At 44.8% G+C, this 19,674-nt stretch overlaps 1 protein-coding gene across 1 annotated transcript in view; it reads left to right on the top strand.

Moving 5' to 3' along the window:
* The window catches only part of ano3 (anoctamin 3), a 57,107-nt gene that overhangs the window by 36,910 nt on the left and 523 nt on the right, over positions 1 to 19,674 (top strand). The window contains exons 9-26 of the mRNA XM_062546520.1: positions 1,940 to 1,995; positions 2,619 to 2,740; positions 4,762 to 4,896; positions 5,208 to 5,304; positions 6,687 to 6,747; positions 9,443 to 9,525; positions 11,126 to 11,266; positions 11,658 to 11,822; positions 12,249 to 12,285; positions 12,437 to 12,548; positions 14,291 to 14,348; positions 15,432 to 15,529; positions 16,027 to 16,096; positions 16,217 to 16,292; positions 16,511 to 16,663; positions 17,422 to 17,569; positions 17,975 to 18,061; positions 18,695 to 18,800. Coding sequence (XP_062402504.1) covers positions 1,940 to 1,995; positions 2,619 to 2,740; positions 4,762 to 4,896; positions 5,208 to 5,304; positions 6,687 to 6,747; positions 9,443 to 9,525; positions 11,126 to 11,266; positions 11,658 to 11,822; positions 12,249 to 12,285; positions 12,437 to 12,548; positions 14,291 to 14,348; positions 15,432 to 15,529; positions 16,027 to 16,096; positions 16,217 to 16,292; positions 16,511 to 16,663; positions 17,422 to 17,569; positions 17,975 to 18,061; positions 18,695 to 18,800 — 1,805 coding nt within the window. The remainder of the gene's footprint in view (positions 1 to 1,939; positions 1,996 to 2,618; positions 2,741 to 4,761; positions 4,897 to 5,207; positions 5,305 to 6,686; positions 6,748 to 9,442; positions 9,526 to 11,125; positions 11,267 to 11,657; positions 11,823 to 12,248; positions 12,286 to 12,436; positions 12,549 to 14,290; positions 14,349 to 15,431; positions 15,530 to 16,026; positions 16,097 to 16,216; positions 16,293 to 16,510; positions 16,664 to 17,421; positions 17,570 to 17,974; positions 18,062 to 18,694; positions 18,801 to 19,674) is intronic.

Below are 19,674 nucleotides of genomic sequence, written 5' to 3'. Positions count from 1 at the left end.
GTTAAGGAATGAGGTGGATACAGATGCTGTTTGTGCTGGCTGGACTCTGCAGTAGCAGCCCAGTCTGGCTGTGTGGATATAATAGTGTAGACAAGGATAGTGATCCAGTGTTCCAGTGAACAAAGTTCTGCTTGACAACAGCTACTTGGCTAATCTTACTGTACAGCTGTAGTCTTGGCTCTTTCCTGTGTGTTTATGTCTGTGTGCATATGTGTGTGTGTGTGTGTGTGTGTGTGTGTGTGTGTGTGTGTGTGTGTGTGTGTGTGTGTAGGTGCTCAGTGTATGACTCTGTGCCTTTTTGCTGTAAGCATGTTTTGTTGTGGTTTTGTGTGTGTGTGTGTGTGTGTGTTTGAGTGTGTGTGTGTTTGTGAGAGAGAAAGACAGAGAGAGAGAGAGAGAGAAAGAAAGAGCATGTGGGAGTATATGTATTCTTTGAGGGTCTCTTAGGTTAATTTTACATGTATTTCCTTTTCTGTTTGTGTATACTTTTGAGCATGTTTTTGCGTATGTCTCTGTGTGTGTCTGTATGTGTGTGTGTGTGTGTGAGTGTGTCTGTATGCGTGCGTGTGTGTGTGCATGTGTGTGTGCAGCATGCGTGCATGCGTGTGTTGGGCAGTCACGTCTCCTCCATTTCTCTACAGTGCCACCACTCTGTTGTCTATCACTGCTTAATTATTATGGTCAGCAAGGCTGGATGTTGATTGTCCAGTCGGTCAGTTCCTGGGAAGGTGCGTAGCCTACCTGCTGTGTGCTGAGTTTGTTATTGGTTAATTGTAATGGTCAGCCAGGCTGGATGTTGATTGGTCAATCGTTCAGCTCCTGAGAAGGTGTGTAGCCTAACTGCTGTATGCTGAGTTTGTTATTGGCCACACGTTATTGGCCAAATCAATTCCAATCAACGTGAGTCCAGACAGTGGGAGGGGTCATGCACTTCTGGATCAAAGCCTTCTGCAATGGCAAACACCTGCAGAGAGCAGAGAGTGGAAGAATGCAGCCTGTAAAAACAGTGAAAGAAGAAATAAAAGAAAGATCGAAGAAGATAGAAAAAGATTATAGAAGAAGAAGAGGATAGGAAAGAAATTGTGAGGTAGAGTGAGAGAAGGAGAAGTAAAAGATGGATAGACAGAGGAAGACAACAAAAGACAAGAAAGAAAAAAGTGAAACAGAAAGAAGGAGGCAATGAGAGATAGAGCAAAGAAAGAAAGAGAGAGAGAAGGAGAAGGAGAAGGAGAAGTTAAATAGACACTCTTCACTTAGTCTCTCACGTCTGTGTGATTTGTCAGGAATCTGAAAATGAGGATGAGTTTTCTCATGGGAGCACAATGAGGCAATGTGTTTATATTGTGCCGGGCTATGTTTGGACTGGCTAAAGCATTCCAAATATAGTATTTCCATTACTTTCTCAAAGACAGACTGTTAAAGTGGGGACGATTTAAAATAGAAATCCCAGCACAAACAAAAGCTTTTCTCTGTTGGAGTATCACTAGTAAGACTCAGGAGTTCACATCTCTGTTCTCTCTTTTGTTGAGTGAACATTTGCTTCTAGATATTATCACCTTATTCCCAATACCTCATGGCAAGCATAACCAAGATTATGGAAATGGAATTAATTTAATACTGTGTGTCTATGTAATCCATTGATCTAACTATGGATGCAATGGGTAAATGTGTAAATTGGTTGTGCTACATGGGTAAATGTTGATGTAAAGTAATACATGTAAATTAATGGAATAATAGTGATTTTGTTTCTGTAATTAAAATTACATAAAGGTTGTTCCTTTAACCATTTGACCTACTCAATTAGAAGTCTTTGAAGAAGATTTGATGTACTGTAACTGTTTTCCCAGTGTTGCAGCAACATCAACTCCAGCTGAATGAATGAATATAATCAGTATGGTAATGATGTTCTCTTCCTCCTGTGTGTTTGTGTCGTGATTAGGAATCAATAGGTTACTGACCAACAGCACTTATGAGGCAGCGTTCCCCCCACATGAGGTAATCAGGCCATCACACACACACACACACATACTGTACACACACACACACACACACACACACACACACACACACACACATGTATACACACCCATACACACACACACACACACACACACACACACACACACACACATACACCCATACACACTAACACACACACACACACACACACACACACACACACACACTCTCTCTCTCTCTCTCTCTCTCTCTCACACACACACACACACACACTCTCTCTCTCTCTCTCTCTCTCTCTCTCTCTCTGACACACACATTCTTACTGTAACTAAATGGACTAGTCACAATCATGAAAACAGTGGGGCTGTGGTGTGGGTGACGGCATCTCGGACACACCTGGGTTCAGGTGCCCAGGATTCGGTTGAGTTCCGACCCACAGTCTCTCCCCCTCTCCAACATACTTATTTGCTCTTTGTGTGTCTGAGTCTCTCTCTCTCTCCAACACACTTATGTGCTGTTTGTGTGTCTGAGTCTCCCCCTCTCCAACACACTTGCAGTATGTCCTGTTTGTGTGTCTGAGAATGTGAAGGTCAGGTGAGGTCAAGATGAGGTCAACTCTCTAACGGCTGCTTCTGTTCTCCCCCGGTTGGCTGTGGCAGGGCGGCTACAAGAGCAGACACCCCATAAAGACGCACGGGGCCCAGAACCACAGACACCTGCTGTACGAGAGATGGGCACGCTGGGGCATCTGGTACAAGTACCAGCCACTGGACCTCATCAGGTCAGACCCTCACCGCAACCCCTCAGGGACCCGTCTTACTGTAAGGTGCTGTGTCCACCAAACGCGTTTTTAACAGCCAGAGCGCCCTCAACCTCCTTCTCTCGGCGCTTCGATAAGTGTTTATTGTTGCTAAGTTACCAAAACCAGAGACGGTTTATAACGAGAAGTGCCATTGACGAGCCCGGCCGGCGCTGTTCTAAAAGTTGAACAGATTTCAACTTTGAGCGCTCTGAGCGCTGCGACAAAAAACGGTCAGCGCCGACAGCTTTTTTCCGCCGAGGGCTCTCAGCGCTGTGAGCACTGAGCTACATAGACTTTACATTGAAAATTGTCGCCGTCGGCGCAAAAAACGCGTTTGGTGGACACAGCACCTAAATCTGCAGTTGGCAAGTCTGGCAGATTGAGGGAACTTAGCCAATAATTTGAATGTATATAACTCTCATGCCCCTCCACCACTACTATCGAGCACCCTCCAATCGAGTTTGTGCTTGTTAGTGACTGTGTACGAACTGTGACTGACAGTCAGATCTGCCAATGATCATGCAGGCCTGCGCTTATTGGACCAGAAGAACTAGGGTGATGGATTTTTGCAAAACAGATAACAGGCTCTTATCTAGGTGGAGGTAGAAGCTGATGGCTGATTTATGTTGTTATGTCGGAGGCGGAGCATACTGTCGGTTTCAGTGAATATGATCAAAAACATCTTGCCAACTGCAGCCTTAACATTACTGGAACAGTATGACAGTCATGTTTGTGGGGTTTAGTTTGGGCTAGGACGTCCCCACATCTGTGATTTGGCTGTATTTGTTTAGACACTTTTATACCTATAGGCATTACTACCATCTAATTGAGCTTGATGGATTTTTTTCTTTTTCAATTTACATGATTTATTCTCTGCTCCAAAACAATTTCAACGGAGCGCTCAGCATTCGGGCATTACCAAGCAATGAATATTGTTACTGAGCAGCCAAATTGAGCAAGAGAAGGGTCGTTATGGTCATTACTTTGTAGATGTTAATTTGTACAATCCCCTTACTCCATTTGCTCCCTTCCCTCATTTGATGTCAAATGTACTGGTGGCAACCACATCTCTTTATGGCATGCTACTCTCTTGCTCTGAAAGAACTGTGCTGTTATCAAGTGTGGAGTGATCATTTATAGTGAAGAGTCTGAGTGGAAGTCTACTCATGAAATGGAAATTATACAATCAACCGGTCCGAACTATTGTGTATACTATCAGTTAACAGCTTTATCAGCTAACACTAGCTTTTGACCTGATCAGCTGAGCACTAAACCTCATCAGCTAACACTAGCTTTTGACCTGATCAGCTGAACACTAAACCTCATCAGCTGACACTAGCTTTTGACCTGATCAGCTGAACACTAAACCTCATCAGCTAACACTAGCTTTAGACCTGATCAGCTGAACACTAAACCTCATCAGCTAACACTAGCTTTTGACCTGATCAGCTGAGCACTAAACCTCATCAGCTAACAGATCAGCTGAACACTAAAGCTCATCAACTAACAGATCAGCTGAACACTAAACCTCATCAGCTAACACTAGCTCTAGACCTGATCAGCTGAACGCTAAACCTCATCAGCTAACAGATCAGCTGAACACTAAACCTCATCAGCTAACAGATCAGCTGAACACTAAAGCTCATCAACTAACAGATCAGCTGAACACTAAACCTCATCAGCTAACATATCAGCTGAACACTAAACCTCATCAGCTAACAGATCAGCTGAACACTAAACCTCATCAACTAACACTAGCTCTTGACCTGATCAGCTGAACACTAAACCTCATCAGCTAACACTAGCTCTAGACCTGATCAGTTGAACACTAAACCTCATCAGCTAACACTAGCTCTAGACCTGATCAGCTGAACACTAAACCTCATCAGCTAACACTAACATTAGCCTTTATCACCTGTCCCAATCTCTACCTCTCTTTCCTCCTCTCTCTCTTTCGTCTTCTCTCCCTCCCTCCCTCTTCTCTCTGTCTGTTCATCCAGACGGTACTTTGGGGAGAAGATTGGCCTGTACTTTGCGTGGCTTGGCTGGTACACCGGCATGTTGATCCCTGCTGCTCTGGTGGGCCTCTTCGTCTTCCTCTATGGCCTCTTCACCATGGACTCCAGTCAAGTCAGGTCTGTCCATGGCATGCCACAGCATGCCTCTAATGTGGACCGTGATGAAATAGCCCTAGGAGGGATATCACTGATTAAACACTTGCCTCAAGCCCGCTGACTCACTAATTCCAAGCTCTTAAACTGAAATGTAATGATTGTTCTAATGTATATACAAATGTCATATACGAATGTCATGGTAAATAATGAATTGCTCATGCAAGATAGTCTAAATAATTAACATTTTAAAATGTAACATAAGAATGTACATTATGTTATTTGCATCTATTTTGCATGCATTGATGTTTTTGTTTGTATCTGTGTGTTTCTAGCAAAGAGATCTGTGAGGCGAACACGACAATAATGTGCCCAATGTGTGAGGAGAACTGCAGCTCGTGGAAACTTAGTGACAGCTGTGTGTATGCCAAGGTTAGTGAGCCTCCTAATACACACCTGTGTGCACAGAGGTAACTCCCCCTGGTGCAACATGGAGCTCAGTGCCTTGCTCCGGGGCACAGTGGTTGCAGCCCCAGGGATCAGAGTCAGAACCCTCCAGTGTTCCGTATAGAACCCAGTCCTCCAGTGTTCCATATGGAACAGAACCCAGTCCTCCAGTTTTCTGTATAGATCTCAGCCCTCCAGTGTTCCGTATAGAACCCAGTCCTCCAGTGTTCAGTATAGAACCCAGTCCGCTAATCTCTGCTCGCAGATGCTTGGCAATCATTCTGAAATATATATTTTTTGGTGGAAGAATGATCATCTATGAATAAATTGTTGCATTTCTAGTTGCTGTACATTTAGTTTATAAAACCTTGCCAGATATACAGTATGTCATAACCATTTTAGAAAAGCCTTGCATTGTGCCCAACGACAGCCCTTAGAATAGCTGTTCTAGAATCACTGGAACCTACAGCCTCTCAGGGCTTAATGCTTAATACGAAATATTCTCTTTGCTTAATGCTACCACCACCACCCCACCAAACACCTATGTATTCATGTGTGTTGCTGCCAGAAAGGCACAGTGTGTGTGTGTGTGTGTGCATCAACGGCAGTCCGCTTCCCCATAACACCTCAGTCTTTATGCGTCATGCTCTATCAGTGTGCTCATAGTATACTCTTGATGGACTTGGGTGGGGTGCCGGCTGTAGTGCTCCACCTAGGCGCCCAGTCATGAGTAGAGGGGGGGCTGTGTCCTGATCCCAAACAGCCAGCTGTGCATCCATTCTCACAGATGAGCCGCCTGTGTGTGTCTGACAGTGAGCACCCAGGGGGAACCTGGGGGAGGTATCTGTTATGCGCTGGTCGTGCGTCTGTGGGCGGAAGAATAATCAGCATGCCTCCCAGAGGCTTATAGTCCTACAAGATGGTGTTAAGCACTGCAGCTCTGGCACCACTGACATACAACATGATTTGGGTCTCGTGTTAACATCATTATTTGTGTTGACACAGAGATAATATTACTATTCACGAGGTACATAATCAGCCTCGTAGTGTGAGAGCTGCACTGGTCGCCTACATAATGTAATGTATCACTGACCTTCATCCACGGATTAGAGTAAATAGGATTACTCAATGTTGACTGTAGGAAACAGTAAGATTGCTGTTGGTTATTGTAAACTGGTGAAAAAAATGTCAACCACCTCTGCTTGATTTCATTTTTAAATGAACTGCATTGCACTGACTGTGTGACTGTGTGTGTGTGTGTGTGTGTGTGTGTGTGTGTGTGTGTGTGTGTGTGTGCGTGTGCGCGTGTCTGTGTGTGTTTATATGTGTGTGTGTGTGTGTGTCCATCTTTTTTTCTATTTTCCAAGGTGACTCATCTTTTTGACAACGGAGGAACTGTGTTCTTTGCTATATTTATGGCAATATGGGGTGAGTGCATGCATCATGTTATTGACTCTTTACGACTACAGTTAAAGGTACACATGCAGCAGGATGCACATCATGGAGAGGAACAAGGGATAGAAGAAGACAGAGAGAAAGACAAAATGGGAGTCGCATAGAGAAATGAGATAGAGACACTGACAAAGAGGGGAGACTAATCAAATAAAAATAAATAAAACAATAACCCTGCAGCATAAGGTCCATGTTTGCTCATTCACTAAATTAAGCATAATTTGCTCGTTGTGGGAGTAAAACAGAACAGCGGGAGGTGAGGTCAGTTACTTACATCAATGTATAGAAATAGCCTATAATGATGTAAACAGTAGCATCACTACCTGACTGGCAGCACAACGCACAATATTTGCCAAATAATTCCATAAACCACACCATCCATAAAAATGGAAATAGCAATTAAAAGATCAATTTCATGGTCCGTGCATGAGCATGTAATTGCATTGAATTAATGATGACTAATAGAGTCTGTATTGCATTTAATGGACTGTTCAATAAATCAGTAGGTGTTGAGTGGAAAAGTGCTAGGGCTTGAAAGCTGCTAAAAAACTCCCACCACACACGCACATGTGCGCGCACACACACACACACACACACACACACACACACACACACACACACACACACACGTGCACACACACAACCACACACACTGTGTTAGTGTCTGTGGCATCCCAGTGCAAAGAACATCAGGCCTACTTGGCCACCTCCCCAGACAGCCTCAGGCTTCATGAGCAGAATTACATAATTATCACTAACACCACTCACACTGCCGCGTTATCCTCTCATATGACCTCTGCTAATTTACTCCAGTCTTATGATAACAGGCTTGTATTGTGAGAGTAATAATAACTTATAACTCCAATAATGATAATGCTAATTACTATTCCAGTCTTATTGCTCCAGTTACAATCCTTTATAATAATGTCAGTCTTATGATAATAATAGTATGATAATAAGCGTGATATGCTCATTAAAGCCTCAGTTCATAATCTCATAAAGCATACGTAAGCTACTGTAGGTACTCAAAAACTCCTGCACTAAGACTACCGCAAATAAATACTCACACGGTCCTCACAGTCCAGTGGACCTTACAGCACTCTCATCTTCCCCAAACTCAGAAACATGGGACCTTCTCAACCAATTTCACTTTCACGCAGTAGCCACAGAAACATGGGACCTTCTCAACCAATCTCACTTTCACGCAGTAGCCACAGAAACATGGGACCTTCTCAACCAATCTCACTTTCACGCAGTAGCCACAGAAACATGGGACCTTCTCAACCAATCTCACTTTCACGCAGTAGCCACAGAAACATGGGACCTTCTCAACCAATCTCACTTTCACGCAGTAGCCACAGAAACATGGGACCTTCTCAAGCACTCTCCCATCAGCGGTCTCCCAGGTAGACCGGGGAAGAAAATGGGGTTTGCCCCGAGGTCAGCGAGTTGATATTAATAACCTCCATACACACACACACACACACACACACACACACACACACACACACACACACACACACACACACACACACACACACACACACACACACACACACACACACACACACACACAGCATTTTGGACATTTGATATGAGACTGTGTTCAGCCCTAGATCCAGTGCTACAGCAGCAGTCTGTGATCCGCCCCACTCTACAGCTCTACAGCAGCAGTGTGCGTCGCTCCTGTGAACACGCAGCCCAAAAGCAGCACTGCCCCAGAGCTAACACACACGGCTATCACACACACACACACACAGCTATCAACAGCAGAGCAGCAGCAGCAGCAGCAGCCGTGGCAGTCGAGACCCCGGCTCAGACCCGCTCGAGTCAGATGGAGGGAACTAGAGCAGGCAGAGTAGTTCAGGGAGAGCCCTCCAGGCCCTATGGAGCTCTCTGGGAACCACAGAGGGAACTGCAGTGTGAGAGAGAGAGCTGTGTGTGGTTCAGGCATAATGTAAAGTCTGGGAAGATTCCTCATCTCAGTCTCGCTCTGTCTCTCTCTGTCTCTCTCTCTGTCTCTCTCTCTCTGTCTCTCATACACACACCCACCGTCTCTCTTTAAAAAGTGGGTCAAGCTATATTGAAACTGCTGTTTGTATGGCAGGCTACAGGGACTAGTTGAGATACTCTAGCAGTCACATACTGTAATGCCGCTCCTCTCTGTGCTCCCCAGTATGTTTGCAGCTCGTGGAGAAAAAGAAAACTCTAGAATGCATGTCACATTTCTTGCCATGGCTGAATGTTGACTGACGCCTTTATGCCTTTGTAATAACATTAGCATGTGGTAGGCGGTGGTAGCATAGGTAACTGTGTTAAAATTGGAAAGCAAAGACTGATATTTGTGCACACCTTTGCACCCAGATAGAGTATAGGAGTGCTGTGCCCATGATAAGAAGCATAAGAGGCATTATCTATCTCATGAAGTAGCCTCATAATTTACCATTCATTTCTTTTTATCTCAGAGACCACAGAATATCATGATGACTAGTCTGCTCAACCAAAGGTGACATCTACAAAAGTCAAATATGGAGCACAACCATAGACATATATATATCTATGAGCACAACCCCTATGACCTGTACTGACCCCTGACCCCTGGAGGTCTTTTTTGACCCTTACCTCTTTAGTTTGTGCTTACGTGGGCGTCTTTTCTCTGCGACTGTTACAGCCACAGTGTTCCTGGAGTTCTGGAAGAGGAGGAGGGCGGAGCTAACGTATGACTGGGACCTAATTGACTGGGAGGAGGAAGAGGTAGGAATTAGCGTGCAACAGAATCTTCTGATGTTAGCATACTCTCCCAGACTGGACTTGGACCATCTGATGTTAGCATGTTTATTTTGACAGGACCGATGTTAGCATGTTTATTTTGACAGAACCTCAACCATCTGATGTTAGCATGTTTATTTTGACAGAACCTCAACCATCTGATGTTAGCATGTATATTTAGACAGGACCTTGAACCTCTGATGTTAGCATCCTCTCCCAGTACAAGGATCATGTAATGTTCTTTCAGATGGTATCAGGATACTCTTATCCAAAGCCAAAGCAGCTTACATCTATCAATTATTATAAGTGCCAGTCTCCAATGAACAGCTCCCGGTTAAGTGCCTCGCTTAAGGACACAACGATGGCAGCTGGGAAATGCACCCACAACTCTTCTGGCAACTGCATGCCAGCCCAGCTCCTTTGCCATAATGCCACCACTGCCCTACCTCTAACGTTAGCATACTCTCCCAGGCAATGCAATGGTGTTATAATAGTGTTCTCTACCCGATAGCCTCTAATTTAAGCATGCTCTAGTGAGTCTAGTGAATGATACAAGGATCCTCTGTGATTGAACACTCAGATCTGAGGCACTCGAGAGATGTTCTTACTGGCTGGATTTATTTCCAGGATGTTGGACAGTTTTTGGCTTTGGATGTAAACTTGAATGTCTCCTGCCCTTGTGCTTGTGTTGTATAGTTGTCAGAGTGTCTGCAAATGTGAAATATGTAGGAATTGTATTGCATTTTTTGGGATCAATGTAAGAGGGGAATCCTGAAGAAACAGGCATCAAGTGATGACGTGCCAAACATCTCATGCATCTCATACAGTGCACAACAGCACAGAATTCTCTTGCCATGTTCTGTTTATCACATGTATGAATGAACAGAATGGATCACATGAATAAGTTATGACTCACACACATATATAATTCCCATGGTACTCCTGTTAACATGCCATGGTTTCTATTTTAAAACCGTGTTTCACTGATGTGGCTTTGAAAAGAGATATTCCCACCTTACTTTCTTGAAGGAAGCTATTCTGAGTCTACTCTGTATAAGTCTCACTGAATGTGTAACGTTCCTGGGTTCCCATGTGTCTTAATTTGATTGGCTATGTCTGTTATTTCATGCACAATTTTTTCAGGCGGACCCTTTGGTCTGGCAGCTTTCAGTGTGGGATGATAATTAGAGAACAGAGTTACGTAACAGAACTTAATGAATTTAATGAGGGTTTTCTTTTTTCTTCAGAAATGCTATGCTAATCTAATATGATTTTAAATGCAATAAATTGTAGCGTTGAGGCCAGCCAACTGAATAATACTGAATTGAGAAGTATTACAGAAGTCTGAACATCAGCTCCACAACTGTGTGCTGTCCAAGTCAGTTCAGGAACACCTTGATAAATAAAAACCTATTTTTATTCTGAATGTATAGGAAACAACCTCATTTACACAGTACATGTTTAGCTTTTATTTCCCCGTATCATATATTGATTTGAAGAAAAGAAAACTGACTTGGTGGTGAAGCCCATCCTAAGAGTGCTTATAATTTGATGTGTATGTATGTGTATATGTGTGTGTTTGTAGGAGGAACTACGTCCACAATTTGAGGCAAAGTACTCTCGTGTGGAGAGAGTGAACCCAATCTCTGGCAAGCCGGAGCCTTTTCAGCCTTTCACAGACAAACTCAGCAGGCTCATGGTGTCCGTGTCCGGAATCTTCTTCATGGTACGTGCCACGGAGAACCCAAACAAAACATCAGCAGTGCTCACTCGGCTGTTGATAAAGCAACCCAGCAATAGGGAAGCCTCGTTGTAGTGCATACATACTGTCCCCTAGTGGTATAGGTGTGTATTGCTACACATAAAAGACTGCCCAGTGAATGATCATCCTCTGCTTTGCTGTCTTATCAGCCTATCAGTCTATCTCTCTTCCTCTCATTGCCGTACTTTGACATAAAATGTACTTTTAAAGTCCTGTCTTTGCATGACAAGAGCAAAGAAATCAGTGTTTTACTAAAGCATTACAATGGAATTACAAGTAGTCAAAATGTAATTGAATCACTGAATACACTGGAGAAGAAAAAGACCTCATGACCTACCCTCTCTGTCTCTTGTAGATCTCTCTGGTATTGACGGCAGTGTTTGCAGTGGTGGTTTTCCGACTGATCGCCATGGAGAAGTTTGCATCGTTCCAGTGGGAGTTTGTGAAGAAGAACTGGCAGTTTGCCACCTCTGGCACAGGAGTCTTCATCAACTTCATCATCATTATGTCCCTCAACGTGGTGGGTGTCACTAGCACACACATGCTTTAGTGTGTAAGCAGAGCACTGCTTCATTCTATTTTATTCAGCCTATGGCTTCATTCAATATCAGAGTTTAGGTTAAGTAGGTGCATGCACATCCCACCTCACTGGGGCCAGGTGCAGGACACAATACATGTAGAAGTGATAAAGGAAAGTAGATGTCCGCACACTGAGACTCCAAAACCAAGAAGGTTTATTTAAAACCACATACAACGTTTCGACCCACCAGGGTCTTCTTCAGGCAACATTCAATATCAGTCCTGCCTACAAGATTGAAAAACAAGGCTTTTGCTTTGTTGGATTTGTGTTTCATGGTATTAATTGGTGCAGCGATTCATCTATCATTTGTGTTATGCCTCAAAGATACCATCTGGAACGCTAAATGTATCTGTCTTGGATTTATAGGTGTATGAAAAAGTGGCATATTTACTCACAAATTTGGGTAAGTGTTCTGACGTAAGTGTTATGTTATGTGTCTCTGAAAGATGTTGTCCTTTCTGGTGAAGGATGATGTTATGACATTTCTGCATTACAGTAGTTGTTGTGGTTGATTCATAATAGTAATAATGTTGTTGTTATTGTTGCTGTTTTAGAACACCCAAGGACAGAATCTGAATGGGAAAACAGCTTTGCCCTCAAGATGTTCCTTTTCCAGTTTGTGAATCTGAACAGCTCCACCTTCTACATCGCCTTCTTCTTAGGAAGGTGAGTGATGCGATGCCCCTCCACAGCCCCTGTGTGCGGGGAGACTCTCCGCTATAGTTAGATAGAGCAGCCACCAGCCCTCAGGCAGCGCCGTTAAAGGGCCATCAGAGAACTCGCACGGAACATGCACCACCCTGCTGCACCCTCGTGATTAGTATGAAGCATTGTTTACTGGCGGATTGTGTTATGTGTTATCTGTCTCTCCTTCACGCTGTGAATGTGTGTGTGTGTGTGTGTGTGTGTGTGTGTGTGTGTGTGTGTGTGTGAGAGAGAGAGAGAGAGAGAGAGAGAGAAAGAGTATGAGAGAGATTTGTGGGTGTGTGAGTGTGTGTGTGGGCAAGAATGACAATAGCGAATAGTGTAGAATATATTGTGAGGACATAATGCACACAAAAGAAGCATAATAATACACACATTATAACCCAACTGAGTTTAGACTTTGACTGATTGCTGTGTCTATAATGGTATTTCCTATTCAGTAGTATCTTTGGAGGTGTGGAAATTATAATAGAAATGAGGCTGGAGGTGTTATGGGCATGCTGCAGGGAATTGCAGTGTCCTTCATACATGTTTTATTTCTACTGTATGCATGTCATATATCTTCATATTTCTTATGAATATATCTTGTTTGGAGAACTATCATGTCAGAGCCACATGAGCTTTAAGAGCCGAAGCTCGCTGTGGCATCTGTTCAGGAAGTGCTGCTTTCTGCACCAACTGCTTTCTCCTGATTTTTTAAGTAGCTGTTTTGGCTGTGCTAGAGGACTTTGCTTGCTGGAAGGTTCTTGTCATCTTCTAGTACAAAATATACAAATTAAAAGATTTTGTAATGACGCAATCTTGCCTGATAAAGTCAGCAGAGCACAAACAGGAAATGTAATTAAAGATGACATGATTGCGTTGTTGATGCAGAATCAAATTTAGGAAACAGTTGTTATACATTTAAAAAATATTTCATATTCATTATGAACAGAAATGTTGTTATGATTTCATAACTCCCCCCTCAGCCCTCATGCACACTGGTATATGCCTGTGGCTCCACAGCCATACTGAAATAAATCCTTGAATAAATGTATGCAGAGGCTGTTTAGGAAAACAGGTCGATACAGCAAAGGTTTTATAATCAGGGCACAGATTTGTCAGACTCGCTGTTGGATTTCATTTCTCATTGTAAACAGCTTTTAAGCTCTTTGACTTCTTCCACATAGTATTTCCTAGTCTTGTCCAATTGCATCATCAGAGAAAATAATGACTTTCCTAAGAATGTAGTTATTATCTGTGCAGTGTAAACAAAGAAAGAAGAAGGATAATATTTCCCCTCCGCAGGGTATGGAGCTTGCATTGTATATATATATTGTATCTGTATTTGCATATAGTTTTTCCATGTGTTTTTGTGATTTATGCAAACTTTTTCTTTTTACTTAACCTGTTAATTCTATTTGCAAGCCTCTTTTAGAGTATCAAAAATATTTCAATTCAATTAAATGCATTATTATTATGCAGGGCATTGTTTGCAGTGACCGATGAGAAAATATATCTTTGTTCCCACTCTTCTCCATTCTGCATAATATTATCCAATATTCATCCCTAAGGACCTCTAACCATCCAGCCATTCATCACTGCTCGTAACAGTTGGCCCTGACAGCTGAGTGACTCCCTGTGCAATAAACCCTCAGCTACAATGGAATCATGTATCTGGCGCTAACACGACTAATTATGCTAATGCCCACTGTGCCGTGCAGGTTTGCTGGCCGGCCGGGGAAATACAATAAGCTGTTCAACCGCTGGAGGCTGGAGGAGGTGAGTGAAGTCCAGCAATGCTCTCTCTCTCCACACTCTCCTTTCCAACATCCAGAATTCAGCTCAAAGTTAGGCGGCACTCTCTCCCCCATGTCCTCAAACAGTTCAGCTCAAAATTAGGCAGCGTTCCCTTCCTCATCTCCTTAAAACAGCTCAGCTCAAAGTTCAGCTCAACGTTAGGCAGCACTCTCTCCTCCTCCTCTCAAAGATTGAGAGAGTTTGGCTCAAAGTTAGGCAGCGCTCTCCACCCCATCTTCTCAAACATCCAGGGAGTTGAGTTCAAAGTCAGGCAGCGCTTTCTCTCCCTTGTCTCCTCTCAAACATCCAGACAGTCCCCCCACTTCCCCTCCACGACATCCAGAGAGTTCGGTTTGAAAGTTATGCAGTCCTCTCTCCCCTCCCCTCCCCTCCCCTTGTCTCCTCTCAAACATCCAGAGATTTCAGCTCTGTGTCGTTGGCTCTGCCAGCTTTGAACACAACACCCACGGCCTGTGTGGGAGTGATGAATCACTTATCACAGTTGCGCTGGCGAATGGCACATTCTGCATGGCAGGCCTGTCCATTTGCTGATGCCAGGGGCGGTCACATGCGTGAGAACAGTAATGAGCCGTGATGTAGCCTGTTACGGAGTGGAGAGGGTGGAGATAACTGGAGATGGAGGACACATCTGGCGCCTTCTTCTTAATCGAATGGAACGTGTGTGTGTGTGTGTGTGTGTGTGTGTGTGTGAGTGTGTGTCTCTGTGTGTGTGTGTGTGTGTGTGTGTGTGTGTGTGTGTGTGTGTGTGTGTGTGTGTGTGTGTGTGTGTGTGTGTGTGTGTGTGGTGTAATATGTATGTACAGTATGTGAGTTTGCATCCGAGGGTGTGTGTGTGTGTGTGTGTGTGTGTGTGTGTGTGTCATGTAATATGTACAGTATGTATGTTTGTGTGTGTGCATCCGTGTGTGTGTGTGTGTGTGTGTGTGTGTGTGTGTGTGCGTGTCTGGTTAACTGCATCAGTCAGGCAGGACAGGCAGTGCTGGTGGTTCTGATTGATTGATTGATTGATGATGTTGTTATTGTTGTTGTTGCTGCTGTTTTTAGTGTCACCCCAGCGGCTGTCTGATTGACCTGTGTCTACAAATGGGAGTGATCATGGTGTTTAAGCAGATGTGGAACAACTTCATGGAGCTCGGCTACCCGTAAGTCCTAACAGAGGAGGCCAGAATCGCTTCACACAGCATTTTCACCGCATTATACGAGCAAAGCCTGTGGGTTGTTTCTGATTTAGCATTCGTTGTCCTTTTCTTTTATTGGGACATTTCCATCATGCACCTTGTGATGCCTTGGTACCGTAAATGTAGCTTACAACCCTCTTGAAACTAAAACCCTCTCAGGTACTCGATATTTAATACCCGTGTGGCTTGTGTATGAGGGCATGTACAGTAAAATGACAGGATGACAAAACGAGCCAATATAAAGCCAAGGAAGCTCTCCGCTCTGATGATGAGGAGGCCGGTCTGCTTAGCTGCTGAGAAATGGAAAGGGCACAGAGGCAGCAGCGTGTGGCCAGGCTGGCTGGGGCTCTCTGCCACAGGGTGTGATAAATGACCAGGCCATCCGTCATCTCTCCTCTGACCACCCCTATGCTCTCCACCCCTCTCCACCCCTCTCCACCCCCCCCCACCCCCCCCCACAGGCTGCTGCAGAACTGGTGGTCCCGTCGCAAGATCAGGAAGCGGGGAGGCGGCGGGGTGGTGGACGGGGTGGTGGACGGGGTGGGGGACGGGGTGGGGGACGGAGTCGGGGACGGAGTGGGGAACGCGGAAGGGCCGGTCAGGGGGGTCGGGAGAGGAGGAAGGGGGTCCACTGTGGAGAACAAGACCCAGCTGCCCCAGTGGGACAAGGACTGGACCCTGCAGCCCATGAACGCACACGGCCTGGTGGACGAATACCTGGAGATGGGTGAGTGTGTGTGTGTGTGTGTGTGTGTGTGTGTGTGTGTGTGTGTGTGTGTGTGTGTGTGTGTGTGTGTGTGTGTGTGTGTGTGTGTGTGTGTGTGTGTGTGTGTGTGTGTGTGTGTGTGTGTGTGTGTGTGTGTGTGTGTGTGTGTGTGTGTGTGTGTGTGTGAAACCTGTGTGTGTGTGTGTGTGTGTGTTAACCCCTTGCTGCTCCATCTCCAGTCCTGCAGTTTGGCTTCACCACTATCTTCGTGGCGGCGTTCCCTCTGGCCCCTCTACTGGCGCTGCTCAACAACATCATCGAGATCCGGCTGGACGCCTACAAGTTCGTCACCCAGTGGAGGAGGCCCATGCCGGCCCGCGCTACCGACATCGGTGTGTTTTGGGGTCACTGACCTCCACCTTTAAATGCCTTTAAGCAAAGATCCTTAAATATTGACAAGATAGAGCAACGTAATGCATCTCTATGGAAGCAAAATTCGAACAGTTCCTGTCTGCTTAAAGAGGCGTGTTGCAAAGACGTCATAGTGGGATATGGATCTCTGTCAGATCGGCAACCCACACAAGCAGTGCATTTCGAATGTTAGCAGGTCTGCTTAAAGGGGGATTTAGCCCCCCTCCCCCTTGTGAAGACAGAACGCGGAAATGATGGAACGTTTGCGCCTCTCGCTCCGCTTTAACCCTCTCTGCTTTAAGTCGCACTGCACGGAACACGCCAGGCCACTGCTAGCATTCTGTGTTCTTTAACGGAAATCCTCCTTGAAATGACCTATCAGAATGCCGGGCCTCTGACATTGATCTTTTTGTATAGTGTGTAGGTTCACTGCTCTCCTCAATTAGAAGTGCCATCATCGGTCCATTTGGATAATCTTCTTTAGAAATCTGTAACTGATGCCTAAACAGTTTTATATTGGGTAAAAAAAAACTGTTTGGTCCCGTCCATATTCATGGCTTTCATCAGGTCCCTTTACACAGGTGTATAAAATCAAGCACCTTGATTTATGAATGCAGACTGCATGGTGCTTGATTACCACACCTGTGGAAAGGGACCTGATGAAACCTATGAATATACAGTAAGAGTTGTTTTGCTGCCTCAGACTGACAGTTTGTGGTGGTGTGTGTGTTCCTCTCAGGGATCTGGCATGGCATCCTGGAGGGGATCGGGGTGCTGGCGGTCATCACCAATGCCTTCGTCATCGCCATCACCTCGGACTACATCCCTCGATTTGTCTACGCCTTCAAGTACGGGCCCTGTGTGGACCAGGGCTACCACCACGAGAAGTAACTTCGCCTTCCTCTCTTCGCCTTCGTCCTTTGGAGACATGCGTGTGATGTTTAAAAATCAGTTTCTCCTCAGAGAAATGTGTATGAGCAATGAGTATGAGTAATATGTGTGAGTCATACTCGTTAATAGCATTTTAAAAAGCAAAAACTAAATGTAAAATGATCGGCGTCAATTAGTCTTCAAAGAGCGGACACAAGTGCTTAAGGGCAGCTAAGCCAGAGCAGAGTGTAGCGTCTAGTTTAGCCTAGTAGTAGTTTAACATGGGGTGGTGTAGTGTTAGACAATGTATCCTATTCTGCCATGACAAACGTCCCCCCTCTCTCTGTCTGACTCTCTCTCTCTCTCTACTCTCTCTCTACTCTCTCTCTCTCTCTCCCTCACGCTCTCCCTCACTCTCCCAGTCGGTGCTTGATGGGGTATGTGAACAGCAGCCTGTCTGTGTTTGACCGGGGGGAGAACAACAGTCTGGCCCCGTCCAGATATTGCAGGTGAGTCCTCTAGTCTAGTCCACCTGCTGAAGACCCCTGTACATTACTCTACATCTGAAGCCTGTTCTCTTGTAAGCATATGACTCAGGCACTGGAGAGTTTTTTTCCCCTAGGTACTTTATATGTATAAGATATCAATATTGGTTGACAGTCATTCTAGCGTCATAAAGGTTGGGTTCAAATCCTTCTTTTAAAGGTGAAGCTGTGAGTTGTAACACTAAGTTGATATTCAAGTTGATTTACTTTTTATCTTTGACTGTCATGAATAATGTTCATAATTCATCTTTCTTAGTATTGTACAACTTACCCATATATAGCCACAAGGGGGAGCTGTAGCATCAAATGTCAACCACCTGCTTGTGGGGCCTTGGGCTTTCTCTCTCATCCTGCCTTGGCAAAGACAGAGCTTATTATTTGAACCAGATGTCTGTGATAAAGAACAGAAGAATCTGCAATCATGATGATATATATTATATTTTCCATAACATATTTGATAGTGTTTCTATGACACGTTTTATATTATTTCCATGATTTTTATATGAAGATAATTAGAGCTCTGGCCCAGATGTCTAGAGCTGCTCGCCCACTGAGCCCCTGTTCTCTGTTCCATCTGCCCCCCCTGTTCCCCGACAGGTACCGGGATTACCGAGCCCCTCCCTGGAGTGCAGAGCCGTACGAGTTCACTCTACAGTTTTGGCACGTCCTCGCGGCTCGCCTGGCTTTCATCATCGTCTTTGAGGTAGACAAGCTGACCTAGAGACAACAGAAACATGCAAATGTGTACACACACACACACACACACACACACACACACACACACACACGTACTTAGACGTTCGGCACCACTAGCTCTTACACGGAACACAGTTACAGAGATACTAGCCACTACCTTCATCAGTCACACACTCACACTTCACAGCAGGTAACTAGGAGACAAGGTGAAGTGAATGTTAGAGAGTGTCTTGTCCCCCCGAGGACTCCCTTCATCTGCAGGAGAACCTGCACCCGTCTCTCTGGTACCTGGTGTTGGCCATGGACTCATTTATCATGCACTGGTCAGTTCAGTTCAGTTCAGTTTATTGAGGTTGCATCTCATATCATATTTACATACAATGCAAGAGCAAAAATCTTAGGTCTCCCCCCCTCCTGACCAGCAGCAGCCTAAAATGCATATATCCATATGTTAAACACACACACACACACACACACACACACACACACACACACACACACACACACACAAACACACACACACACACACACACATACACACACACACACACACACACACACACACACACACACACACACACACACACACACACACACACACACACTCCAGCAGCAACAATCAATTTGCAACAATCACTGTATCAGGCAATCTGTGGCCAATGTATAAAACCCAACCTAAGGTTCAAAAAGCATTTAGTGGGAAGTAGATGCTTTTATGCTTTTATGCCTTTATACAGGGGAGGATCCTCACATGGGCAATATGGGCAACTGCCCAAGGCGGCATCTTGCCGAGGGCGGCACGAGTGCTAGCAAATAAAAAAGATTCGGGAGTACCATGGGGCATGGGCCCTTTCTGAATGTTTAACACTCTGTAAAGCGCC

Source organism: Sardina pilchardus, chromosome 10 (assembly GCF_963854185.1).
Source record: "Sardina pilchardus chromosome 10, fSarPil1.1, whole genome shotgun sequence".
NCBI lineage: Eukaryota > Metazoa > Chordata > Actinopteri > Clupeiformes > Clupeidae > Sardina > Sardina pilchardus.
This window is presented reverse-complemented; position numbering and strand designations above follow the sequence as displayed.